Source organism: Callospermophilus lateralis, chromosome 10 (genome assembly GCF_048772815.1).
Source record: "Callospermophilus lateralis isolate mCalLat2 chromosome 10, mCalLat2.hap1, whole genome shotgun sequence".
Lineage (NCBI taxonomy): Eukaryota > Metazoa > Chordata > Mammalia > Rodentia > Sciuridae > Callospermophilus > Callospermophilus lateralis.
The window spans coordinates 128587628-128601824 of NC_135314.1; the positions used below are offsets into that span (position 1 = coordinate 128587628).

The 14197-nt window shown below is 32.2% G+C and overlaps 1 protein-coding gene across 5 annotated transcripts in view; it reads right to left on the minus strand.

Moving 5' to 3' along the window:
• Positions 1-14197, minus strand: part of Atp2c1 (ATPase secretory pathway Ca2+ transporting 1) — a 133224-nt gene that overhangs the window by 50705 nt on the left and 68322 nt on the right. For all 5 annotated transcript variants that reach the window (XM_076868266.2, XM_076868269.2, XM_076868267.2 and 2 more), the window contains 8 exons: positions 14108-14197; positions 11710-11745; positions 8733-8794; positions 8185-8293; positions 5621-5776; positions 4631-4699; positions 3476-3551; positions 612-678 (listed from right to left, as the gene is read on the minus strand). In XM_076868266.2, coding sequence (XP_076724381.1) covers positions 612-678; positions 3476-3551; positions 4631-4699; positions 5621-5776; positions 8185-8293; positions 8733-8794; positions 11710-11745; positions 14108-14197 — 665 coding nt within the window. The remainder of the gene's footprint in view (positions 1-611; positions 679-3475; positions 3552-4630; positions 4700-5620; positions 5777-8184; positions 8294-8732; positions 8795-11709; positions 11746-14107) is intronic.

Below are 14197 nucleotides of genomic sequence, written 5' to 3' on the forward strand. Positions count from 1 at the left end.
CCAGTCAGAATGGCAGTTATTACGAACAGTAAGTGTTGGCGAGGATGTGGGGAAAAAGGTACACTCATACACTGCTGGTGGGACTGCAAATTGGTGCAGCCAATACAGAAAGCAGTATGGAGATTTCTTGCAAAATTGAGAATAGAACCACCATTTGACCCAGCTAAAGGACTTAAAAACAGTATACTATAGGAACACAGCCACATCAATGTTTATAGCAGCACAATTCACAATAGCTAAACTGTGGAGCCAACCTAGATGCCCTTCAATATATAAATGGATTAAAACAATGTGGCATATATACACTATATTGTGTTCTTTATCTTTCATGCTGCTAGTTTTCTATTTGGCAATCCTTATCTATTTATATATGAAAATGCAATAGGGGGTTAATAATTCCAGACATCTAATACTAATTTTCTCCAGTGCCAAATATGTAGGTTTTCACTTTCCCAGATATCATTTCAATATATGGGTTTTGAACTATTTAAACATAGATATTATACATTTGAGATCCATATAGTACTGACCTACACAATGAAATATGTAAGATATCTCTACCAGAGAAGGTAGGCAACAAGAAGTTTCACTTACAAAGTATTAGAACTTACCTTACACTAATTGTAAACATTTCCAAGATATCTTTCCCTAGCAACCAGCCAACCAACATGATGATACCTGGAACAAAATTAGATAGCTATTTTTCCCTTTTCTATAGAATCACCTAGAAGGGATAGAATAACAAGCTGAGGATATTTAAAAGGTTCATTCATATGAAATGGAAAATATATCAGATCACAATTACAAGGTTTTACAAATCCATTAAGCAGAGCAGTTTAAAGTTAACACTGCTTAAGTCTAATACTGTGCATGTTTTACCTCTGGTTACCACTGCTCCCATCCATCCCTTGAGTAATAACTGATGGTTCAATAAAATATTACCATAATTTTTATACCATAGGAAAAAAGAAGGCAGACCTATAAAACATATAGTTCTTCTATTTATTATCAACTTTGCAAAAATAAATGTTGTACTTTTACTTTTCAGAACTTAGTATCCAGACATCACACATTAAAGTTTGTACAAACATTAAGATTTATACTGCATATGAAAGGAGACTTAGGACCTGGTTCACTTAGGACAATTAACACATTTTAACACTTAAAAGTTGTTTCTTTCAAGTTAAAAGATGAGTAAGACAATAAACATAAACCATACTTTCTGCTTTCACTTTTTATCTTTAAAAAGAATAGGGTACACCACCAGGTTTTTGAGGAAAATGGGATATTTAATAAAATAACTAGTTTAAGATTGTATTCTATTTAAATACTTAAATTTAAAACTAGTTTTTTCATATCTTTTTATAACTATAATATCTAGAAAATGGCCCTCTAAGATCCTAACCTAAATACTACCCTGATAAAAGAAATTACATCCAATGAATTATACTAGGAGTCAGAAAGCTATAATCTGTGGGCCTTCTACCTGTGTTTGTAAACAGTTTATTGGAACACAATCATGTCCCTTTATTTCCTACTATCTATGGTTGTTTTCAAGCTGATGGCAAAGTTAAGTATATCTGACAGAGACCATATGGACCACAAGTCTAAAACGTTTATCATCTAGTCCTTCACAATCTATATCTTGACCACAATCTACATCCTGACTTCATCCTATTCCAAAGATTACCCTGACAAGAAAAATTAGGCCCAATTGTTTTATCCCCATATAAAATCAGATAATCTTAGGGTGAAGTATATTTATCAGTAAATTTGAGATGGTTTTATGGCACAGTGTTTATACAAACTGAAAATTAGCTAGAACATCCTTCAACTTATCAAACTTGCCATTAAATTTCTGTAAGTAGCAATCATCAAATGAAAGTAGCTATAAGTACACACCAGTTGAACACAAAAGTCTTCTACATTATGTTTAAGATTACAACAGATTATCATAAATGTGTATGAATATAAAGACAGAAAAACAGCATTAATAAAGAATTATAACTGAAATTATGTAAAATAAATATTGCTTTAAATTGCACTATTGACTTTAAAACACTAAGATAGCTATAATATTAAAAAGGTAGAAAAGTAAAAAAAAGATGAGACTCTAAAATTAATACACGTATTTAATGTATTATAAGAATGTCATTTGAAGGCTGGGGTTGTGGCTCGTGGTAGAGTGCTTATCTTGCATGTGTGAAGCACTAGGTTCAATCTATAGTACCACATAAAAATAATACATAAACAAAATATAGTTATTGAATAAAGAATGGATTACAAAAGTAATGGTACTAGAAAATTAACTTGAGTAAAACATTTATACCTCTTCCATCAGCTGTATAATTTTAAAATAAATTTTAAATAAAACAGTAAATTAAGTATCAAAAATTAAAACTATAAAGGGGACACAAACTACAAAGAATAGCTCAAAGGTAAAGCATTTTTCTAGCATGTGCAAGGCCCTGGGTTCCAACCCTAGCAAGGTCATAAATAAACAAGCAAGAGAAAAACTATAATAAAACACTGTTTATAAACATTATTATAAACATGAGTTAGCAAGTCCTTACGAACAGAAAAACAGCAGAAACCATAAATGCAGAAATCATCAATAAAAGGGTGTTAAAGACTCGGGAAGAGAATGTTTCAGTTACATCTCCCTTCTACCAAGTAGATTATCTATCACTTCAAAGCTATTTTAAAATTAGGGGGAAAAATACTGAAACTTAAGTAAGAAAATAATTGATATCCTACTTATATAAAAAGTTGCTACCAATCTAACTCAAGCCATAAGATAGGACAAAAGAAATGCCTTGCAAATAAAAGGACTTAAATAAAAGGACTCAACAGACATCTGACAAAGTATACAGTTTCTTTAATAATGAACTACAAAATAAAGTATTTTTTTCACCTGTGAAGTTAATGACAAAAGTCAAAGTTGACAAAAAGCTTTAAAATTACATGGATACTCTTGAATCAATAACTTTACTTCTAAACATGTGTCCTAAAGAAACAAGAGTTATTTATAATGAAGTATCGGCACTTAAGAATTAAAAGTGTATATTAAAAAATTAAAAACCTAAAGAAATGTCTAAAAAGATGTTTGATAAATTCACAAAATCAAACATTATGCCACCTTTCAAATTTGTTTTAGATGAACCATCCAGTTGATGACAAGATGTTTATGACAGGATAGGTTAAACAAAAAAGCCCTGTCCATAAAATAATGCTATCACAGTAACAATACTAAAATATTTACAGAAATGCTGATTAGAGAAATTACAGAGTTCATTCCTCCCCCCCCCATTTGTTTTCTGTAGAAAAAGACAATGGTTCAGGGTTGGTTTTATAATTTTTTAAAAAAAAATATTAAAGAAAGCAAATAAATATGACTATAACAACTCTACCCTTCACACTCAGAAAAGCAAGCCCGAGTAAAAATAAAATATATACATACTCACTCTTCTCTTACCTATTATACCAAAGGAATAAAAGGAAAGTTGTTTTCCTAAGAGATCCATGCTCTTCTGCAGAGGGGTTTTTGGTGCCTTGACAAATTAGAGAGTATCACTATAATTAGCTAAATTTAATATACTTTACCAGGTGCTAGAAACTCTGCTAAGGGATTGACATACCCATTCCAAAAAGTTAACCACAGAACTCCCCCATAAGCTAAATATTACCACCTTAACTAAAGAAACTGAAGATTTTAAATGATACTCAAGGTCACACAGTAAGAAATGGAAAAACTCCCGATTTTTAAAACCCTATTTAACTTAAAAGATCCATTCTCTTTATGCTTCCCACTGAGGAAAAAACTTCTCTCTCTCCCCTACATGTTTCTCCAGGACTTTATTACCATCAGCTAGCTCCCTTACACTTTCAATTTTTCTCCTTCCTATATCCACAAACATCCCAGATTTTTTATCCTATAGGCTCCCTGACTGCTAACTTCCTTGGAATGGATTTCTACAATGTATCACAAATTGAGTCTTACAAGTTACTTGAGAAATCCAGATTTTGGAAGAATACAACATTTACAGAACACAACTCCCTTTTTATACATAAAAAGCATTTTAAAAGAGAAAATGCATCTTTAATACTTTTCATCAAAAATATCTTCTATGTTCCTTTATTTGGCAATTCTCCTGCCACCCCAAACCTGGAATTATGTAGATAGAAATTTTAATAGAAGCTATGTTCTGAGGTACACAATAACATAATAATTAGTAATCCAAAGGTACAGCACATACTTAGCACATGTGATGCCCCGAGTTTAATTTCCAGCACCAAATGAAGAAAAAAAAAAAAAAACAGTAGTCTTTAAAATTGATATAGTAAAGCCAATTTCTACAAAAAGCATTATCTATTAAAAAATTATGACTATAAACCTCATTTTACTATAAATAATGAATAAAGAACAAATCTTTTGGAATACTGAAATTGTAAATTTAGGACCTACCTATTATAAGCTTCCGAATTATGTTTCTAAACAAAGACATCTGAGTGATAACAAAATATTGCTTTCAGTAGTATACACAAGAATCCATCAATATTCTCATTTCCTCTACTTAATAATCAAATATTTCGGAATTGAAACAAATACATCAACATATTAAGTACTCACTTCTTCTGCTTGCATCATTTTAAAAACTTCTCCAAATTCAGAATTTTCTCCTGTTCCGATAACAATACCCTAACAGGAAAAGCAGGAAAATTCATTTGCATTCAGATAGAATCACTTCTCTCATCCAAAACATACAAAAAAACCACCTTTTAGTCCCATTCTTCAAAGACTATCCATAGACCTAACACATCCAAGAGCTCCCTTAGCAAATTTTTTATGTCATCATCATTAGTATTTACCCATTATAACACAAACCTTGTAAGTAAACATTTCATTAAACTTATTACTGACTCAATCATGACCCCCTTTTATGTATATTAATATTTATAAAATTCAAATCTGTCGTATTTATACTCAGACATTTAATGGTAATTTCTTATTTCCCCTCCTATGCTACTCAATGATGCCTTTTATATTCGTGCAGTACTAGAATCCAGACAGCAAAATAGTTGACATTGATCAGTAATTAGGTGAACACTATGTAGTCAGAACATTATAGCCATATTAACTAAATTAAAAAATGTTTTAACTAGTAATGAACATAACCATGAAACCACTATTTATCTATAAAAAGGAACAGATATGCCATGAATGGAAAATACTCCTATAATATCTTAGTAATTTGTGAGGCGAAGGCAGGAAGATTACAAGTTTGAGGCCAGCCTGGGCAACTGAGTGAGACTCTATGTCAAAATAAAAACAAAAAAGAGCCTATACAGCCTGTGGGGTTCAATTCCCAGAACTACAAAAACAAAACAAAAAGGAACAGATAAGGCCTATGATCTAACAGATGGCAAAACTATGGATGTATTTCATATATTTGTATTTCAGGGGCATAGCTTCTCTTCAATCTCACAAATAGCTGACAAGGGTTAAGAGTCAATACTGCTTTCTCTTTGTTATTTTAAAAAACAACTAGCAGAAAAGAATTAAGAAAATGGTAAAAACAAAGGAACTGTTTAGGGAAAAAAAAAAAAAACAGAAAACTACCTTTGCTTTGCCACATCTGACCAGTGTTCCCATGAAGGCAATGTTACTTCTTGATGCAAGATCTCCATTAGTTGCAGCTGGCTGAGGAGCTGTCACCTTAGAACAAGGTGTTGTCTCTCCTGTCAAGCTAGACTCATCAATGGAAAGATCCACAGCCTTAGAAAACAAAACATTCCATAAATTCAAGTTTGTTCTCATTTAACATCTTAAGAGTTCGTAACCATTACTTCTTCCTTAAATATCCCAGTTCCATGGATTACCTTCATCTTGTGTCATTAACCATTACTCTACAACAAAAGACCAAAACCAATCATACTTTTTAAATGAGGTCAACAAAACTTGAGACATACAAAGTAGAATGCTCTACCATAAGACTAGGTTAGCCTAAACTTAAAAATATCATGAGAGAAACAGAGACCATAGCTGAGATTCTCTTTCTAGAGAAAACTCAACTTTCATGACAAAACATCATTACCTAGTTTCATCATGCCCTAAAGTTCTGAAAACATGTTTGGCAGCTTAAAGCCAATCATGATAAAAAGAGGTATATGAATAAAGGTTTTTTTAAAAGGGCACTGAGACAATCATTTCATCACTTGGCACTCTATTTTCTTATAATTCTTCTTGCTATACATTCCTATATTATTTCAAATTAAATTATATAAGAATAAAAAATGTACATAAATATTTCCATGCAGATCATGAATATGAGAATGTATCTTCCCACTCTGCAACACAGTCCAATTCTGAGGGTTTCACTCTTAATAAAATATTCACCTACCCAAGCACACAAATAAATCATCATTTTATGTGTAGAAAGTGCTACAGATATGGACATGTTTCTGAAAGTATGGACCACAGAAGAATATCTTCCAAACATGTTATAACAAGCATTATGTGTAATCTAGTAGATAGATACATACATACATATAAGGGAGGATACTGAGAGTAAGTTAGTTTTGCAAATAATTAGTTATAAGTTAAACAGTTTCCCCTAATGTAGTATATCTCAAAACTCTCAATAAACTAGAAAGATTCAGCTCATGGGGAATATAGCAGAAGTTCCCAGCAAGAGCAGTAGAACCAGTATCATTTTTACCACCGAGAGCTTATTAATGCAATAGTACCTTAAACCAAGGGTGAGGAAAGTAAATCTAACAGACTACTTACAAACCCTCCATTCTAATGCATGTTTGAGAATGAACTTTATGTCAGAAGCTCTTATTCAAGGGTCTAAAGGACACTTTGGGGGAAACTAAGAGCTAGTTCATGATTTTAACAATTGTGCAGGCTAATTCACTTACCCAACAAATACTTAACTACATTATCTATGTTCTACACACTGGACTAAATCCTGGAAAGGAAACTAAAGAAATGCACCTCGAGCAACTGAATTACTGGGCATTCTCACCGTCATTCTAGGTAAGCTCATATTCTCATACAGGATTCTTACTATTCAAATTTTCCCTCTTCTTTCTCTGTTTGTGGGGGGAGGAAAAAGGCACATAGAGCAGAAGGGAGGCAGCCACTAGCATAGCTACATATATAAAGCTTAGCTATAATATATGAAGAAATATTCATTTTTTAATAAGCATTAAAAAACTTAAGTCTTAAATAACTATAAAAAATTGGCTCAGATTCTCCTTCCTCCCATCTCTGTAACAAAACAGGTCTGATTTAATCAATGCCATTCATTCATTCAACAAACATTTGTTAGTGCTTACAATGTGCCCTGTGGTATCAAATATACCAGGAGAATCGGCAGTAAACAAAACAAAGTTCTTATCCTCAGCTATTATTCTAATGGGAAAATGTTTCTAAAAATAAACAAGCATAAATCTATACTATCAAGTAGGAAAAAAACACAAGTATAATACAGACAGAGCAACATTTCAGATAAAAGAGAATACTCCTCAAAAGAAGGTAACCCTTCTACTGAGCCCAGACAGACATGAGGACTCCAAAGCTGAGGGTCATGAAGGGAAGAAAGCATTTCAGGCAAAGGGAGCAAAAAGTTACAAAGACCTTGGAGATAACAACCTCCATGGTGTATTCATATGCTAGATAAACACAAAGATCTGAATACAGCTGCTCCACTGTCTTCTCTATCTCTGTTCAGTACTACTCTTTTTGTCACTGCCAAAGCCATGTTGTTGTCTGAGGCGTTCTTTCAACTAAATGAGAAAAATGAACTTTTCTTAATTACTAAATTCTATCTTATTTTATAATAAGTAATTTGCATACATATATAGTATACTTCTAATTACAAGAGTCCTATCATCTATTTCTGTCTCCCAGAGTGCCTAAAACACAGGTTTTCATAAATATATGCTTATTCATATCTCAAAATATAAATATATGCTTATGCATACCTCAAAAGAATATATAATATTATATATTTTATATATATATATTTTTTAAGGGGAAAAAATGTTTACTTTGCCACTATTTAAACTTGAACACCAAGTTTTTGAAAACAATAATGTATTAATCCTTAAAAATGCTAATTTTTATCCTTTGACACCCACTATTTTCACTTCTCATAAATATATCCTCAAACTTACCTCAAACAAGCGTAAATCAGCAGGAACTCTGTCCCCAACAGAAAGGCAAACCGTATCACCTGGAACCAAGTCACGGGCAAGTGTATGCTCTAATTTTCCTTCACGCACACTGTAACATGAAACAGAAAAATTACCATGGTTTTTAGAGGGAAAAAAAGCCAAGCCACTGATGTTTGTGTGCTCTTATTAATAAAAATGCTCAAATGATAGAAAAATCACTGGGAAACTGACTAGTCGTTTAAAGTTAAAACATAATAATCAAAGAAACCTTCTTAAATCATGTGGATCTATTTCATTACCCTGCTCAGAACAGTGCTCAGCAGCACATACAATAAACTGTTGAATAAAGCTATGTTTCAAGAATATCAAAATTAGAACTTTAAACAGTGCAATTTTGCTATATTGATCAAAGCAAGAATTTTTCATGTCAGATTAATCGTTTCTTCCTTATATTTAGTCAAAGCTGGAGCTGCAAAGGATATTGTACTAGTCACACTCATTTCTATTCTTAAAGGGGTGGAAATCTCTTTCAGAAAAAAGGATCATACCAGTGGCATTCTGGTGGCACAAGTTTACTCAATTCTTCAAGAGATTTTTCTGAACGATATTCCTATGTAAAGAAAAAAAAGCAGGAGTTAATATTCATAAAAATGCTTATAAGGAAATGCATATATGTATGTACCTATAAGCATATTCCATCTAGACTTAAATATCTCAACCGTTTATTTAAAATTTCTCCCAATTCTTAATCTTGTGCTTATATTCTTTAAAAATGTCCCATATTAACATTATACCAATCAAACAATTCAGGTAATTAACTACTGCCAATTTTACATTTTAATATTCAGGGTGTAAACCTAAGGTTATTTAGAAGAAACTGAAAACTGATTTGTATGTCCAAAGAATCATTAAAAGTTAAGATCAGTGACGCTTATAATTAAGATAATTTTACACTTGGTATACAATGACCAAAGAAGTCACAAATGAGTATCTATATGTAACATAAACAGATGCATATGCTACCTGTGGTGGTTTAAAGAAAAAGTTTGTTTACAAAAAACAGAGGGTAAACAAGGAGTGAGATGTGAATGACCCAAAAATGATGGACTCTCTTCCCAACTCCTTAAATCATATGAAAGGGACTAGTAATTAGTCCATGTTTTCATTAGTACTTTTTTTTTAGTTGTAGACGGACACTCTACCTTCGTTTTATTTATTTATTTTTATGTGGTGCTGAGGAATCAAGCCCAGTGCCTCACACATGCTAGGCAAGCACTCTACCACTGAGCTACACAGCCCTTCCGTTAGTACTCTTGCTTCATGCAACATCCCTGTTACTTTTGGGCTCTTGTCTGCACTAAGCACACCAACCTTTTGACCTAAGGTTAAAAGGGAGAAGGATAATAGCAGGAATGAAAGGTAAGGAACACTTTGAAATGGCTACATTTTGAAATTTTGAAATTAGTGCTAGTACTAGCCATAATTTCACACTCATCACACACTTAAAATGAAAATGCAAAGCTGTATGAAAATTACAAATCCCAACCCCATACACAAAGGATGGTAAAGAATTTAAAAGTTTTAACCAAAAATTCCACAAAAGGCCAGAAAACACTCACCAATCCTAGATCCCAGTAATAAATCACACAGACGCTACCAATCTTTACTTGTCTTTTCAAAGTTATATAAAGACAGTATCATTATAATGACCATATAAAACAATTAAGTCACTTATATGGCCAAGAAGGAATAAAATGGTGTAGGGAGGTGGGATTAGAAAGAGATAGAAGGGCAAGCAAATATACAAAAAGAATATTAAAAGCACTCTTATCCTAGGCACAGATTAAAAGTACTAAAGTGATAAAACATTGTTTTGTGATATATTTTTGATAAGGAGTTTTCTGACAAAGCATATGGTTGGTTCGACTGAATGTAAAAATATCTTGTGAGAAAGTTCTTTCAATTTCTGAATACAGAATTTTTTGTTGGGTTCAAAGATGTTTGGGGAAACGAGTTACATGTATGTAAGAAACCAGACCTAATAATTTGAAACTGGGCTTTTTATAATGTTTTGTCCTTTTTTTGAGATTTCTATCAAATGAACCCATCATAGAATACTTAGCAGTTTTAGCCACTGCATTTAAAATAAATAACACAGTATCTCTTTGTAAAATTCCATACCAACTATGTTACAACTGCAATTTTGCAGGATATTTTGAGGGTAGGGGCTTTTATTTGCAAAGAAGACAAAAGAAGGGTCTTCTATTATAGAGTGGTAATATTTGTAGGAATTCTTCTGAAGAAGGGCATTTCATACATCCAACACATTATTAAAGATGCAAGAGGTTTCATTTACTGGCACAATGGGTCATATCTCTCACTTGGCCAAATGAATAGTTGCCCTGAATGATACCTAGACTGGAATAACCTAAGCTAGACTAGTCAACTTCACCTGCCCCAAAGCAACATACATGTATTCTAAGCAAGAATATTCTCCCCCAAAAGAATGGCCTAATGATTCCAACTAACTCTCTATACTAAGATATTATATACCCAGGGAATAAACTGTAGTTGTGAAGATAATCACAATCACTCAAAATATAGCATTAGGAATCAAAACAACATTCACTTCACAAAGATAAACAGCATTACGTAATATTCTACTCTTATTTACCCTATGTTAGCTAAAACTATGAGAATTACCAAGAGTCTGAAATGTTATTCTAAAATCTACAAAACCTGAAGACATTTAAGCAAACATAAAATCAAACCTACATTTCTGTTTATGCCTGTACTTTTTAATAGAAATTCTGGTATCATCTCTACATTATTCATAATAGTTTTTTAGCTGCTTCTCATATTTCTTTAATGTTTTAATGGCTATGCAGAGTAAGAGGTCTGATCCAAATCAGAACATCCCTTTAAGAATAGAATATTAAAGTGTGTGTGTGTGGGGGGGGGGTTCACCAACTGTTTTAGAAGCATTTTAATTACCAAAAAAAGTTCAAATAAAATAAGATTAGAAAATAAATTCAGTAAATAAAAGGGAAAAACTGTGCTCAAGGAATCAATCACAGAAATCCACTAAATTTTCTTCAGATGATACTTGAAGTTGACCATTTAATTCTGCACTCTTTGCTTCAGGTCTTTATTAGATACTAAAACATAAGACTATTATAAAACCATAAACCCTGGCCTGATTTTTTAATTAGAAAATTATTTTAAAATATTGCTGGATTGTATTTATATTACTGTGCTTTTTTGCTCCCAACTGCTTTAACTATTCTTAAGACTACTACTACTACTAAGCAGATTTTTTTCATCTCACTACCTATACCAAAGAAATACCTTAGCCTCATGAACTTCCTTGAAGAGTCCTTTATATCTGAATTACTTCAAATACAAAAAATAAACTGTTGGACAGGAACTTTCACCATCAACAACTATAAATATTACCATAAGTGTCTTTAATTTTAAAAGTAAGTAACATCATTTTTACATTGGCAAAATAGATTACTCACTCACCTGAACAAAGGCAACTGTAACAACAATAAGTATTGCCTAAACAAAACAAAGAAACAACCTTTTAAATCAGACACTGACATTAACTATATGCAGTCCCAAGATAACATTTTAAATACTTATGTCAGATGGAGAAGAAATCACAACTTTGAAGCCTGATGGGGGAACAATCAATGGCTTGTCATCCCCCCAGAAAGCTTCTCAAACTTTTTGATCTTAGAACCCCTTCAGGCTCACACAAACTGAGGACCTCCTTGTTTATGTGGGTTTTATTTCCTATTTTAATACTTTTACAATTACTCGGTATTACTTTCTACTTATTAATTTGTTTTTAAAATTTTGTTATGTCAATACAACTTTTTTTTCTGAAAAATGTATTTTCTAAACAATTGTAAGAAAAGTGGCAGATTCATTCATTCATTCAGTGGTACTGGACCTTGCACATTCTAGGAAAATATTTAATCCACTATACCTCAGGTCAAATTTTTCTATATTTAATATCTGACTTAATTATTATTATTCAATCTGCTATTATTCAATCTGCTGCAATATACTGCTCAGGCAGAAGCAGCAGAATGAGAGGACTTTTAAAAGGAAATACGGGGAAAAAAAATCAAGTCTCAGAAAACAGTTGGAAAAGGGAGGAATATTTTAATAGCTATTCCAGATGACTATGGATATTCTTCTTAGCTACTATACCCTAAAACTTCATAGGCACCACTTAAAGGTAATTTGAAATGCAGAATTTAAAACCACAACAAGACACTTTCCTTAACCTACTATGTCAAAATTAATTGATCGATCTTGAATTTTTTTTTTAATATTTTTTTAGTTGTAGATGGACACAATACCTTTAGTTTATGTATTTGTTTATTTTTTTAAATGCAATGCAGGGGAACAAACCTAATGCCTCACACATGTTAGGTAAGCGCTCTACCACTGAGCCACAAACTCAGCCCTCAATCTTGCACTTTTAATCTTTTTTTTTTTTTGGCAGGGGGAGAAATACTGGGGATTGAATCCAGGAGTGCTCTACCACTTGTCGATATTGTTACATTACCAGCACTTTTTAGTTTTATTTTGAGACAGGGTCTCACTAAGTTGCCCAGGCTGGCCTCAAACTTGCAATCCTCCTGCCTCAGTCTTCCAAGTCACTGGGATTATAAGCATATACCAACACACCCAGCTTCAATCAAACTTTTACCCTGCAAATATTCTAAATGTTGATTCTTTTCCTAATAGTTTAAAAACTACACATATTTGTTGAAATCAATACAATCTCATTGGTCTAATGTTTTAGAAAGCTATTTAGAGCTCACAACAGTGAATAAAATTTATCAGAATTTTTAATTATTGCTTGAAAGCCTGAATTTTATCATTAACAATGTTATCCTTTCAAGTAAAAATCTAGTCCACTTCACACTGTCCTTTCCTTTGACCATCATACTTCAATACACAATAGTGTTTAATCACACTTCCCATTTCATTACACATATATTCAAACAAGGTCTATAATCAAGGGTCAAGATGTAATAAAATTAATTTTTACTGCTGTATCAAAAACATTCTTAAGAGAAATAATGAAACAATATTATCATTATTTGGGAACTCTGATTTGTGCTAACAAGACTCTAAAAGTTTTATATGCTATTATTTTTGTGTCATTGATAACAAAAGTCTACAGTAAAAAGAAAAAATAATGCTTTCGTGTTATTAAAATAGTTTCAACATAGCCCTGGAACAAAACTCTGGGACTCCTGGGTATCCAAAAGCATTACTTCAGGAAATACAGTTCAGCATTAATATCTACTACATTCTTAAGCATACCACATATGCTTTAATGAATGCTTGAACTTACTAAAAGTTTTTATACTGCAATAAAACATGGTACAAGAAAAAAATTATTCAATCAAAGCTACAATAACCCAGCTGAAAATAATAAAATTGTATACAGTAAACACAGTGTGCAATGTTAAAGAATGTTTTTTTAATTCCAAAGGTCAGGCTTTAGTTTGCAATTAGTAAAAATAGCTTCAACTGAAAAGTAAAAGGAATTTTATATTTAACTGGAAAATTATTATGCACTATTTCATACCTATTATTAAATAATTTTCAGAGGTGCCAATCACAGACCTTTAAACAATACTGAAGATTACTACAACTGCCAGGCACAGTGGCACATGCCTAAAATCTCAAATCAGGGTTGAGATAGGAGGATCGCTTGAGCCCACAAGTTCAAGGACATCCCGGACAACACAGTGAGAGCCCATCTCAAAAATGAACAAAAATGACTAATACAATTAAAAGTAAATTCATATATTAACTAAAAAACCTGAAAGTTTTAATTCATTTTCAAAAAAAATTTTACATAGTTAACAAATTAAAATGTGTTTTTTCTTACCACAGTAATACTGACGGCATCATCAAACTGATGCATTAAGACACTGATGACTGCAGAAGCCAGAAGCAGCATAATAAGGGGATTTTTAAA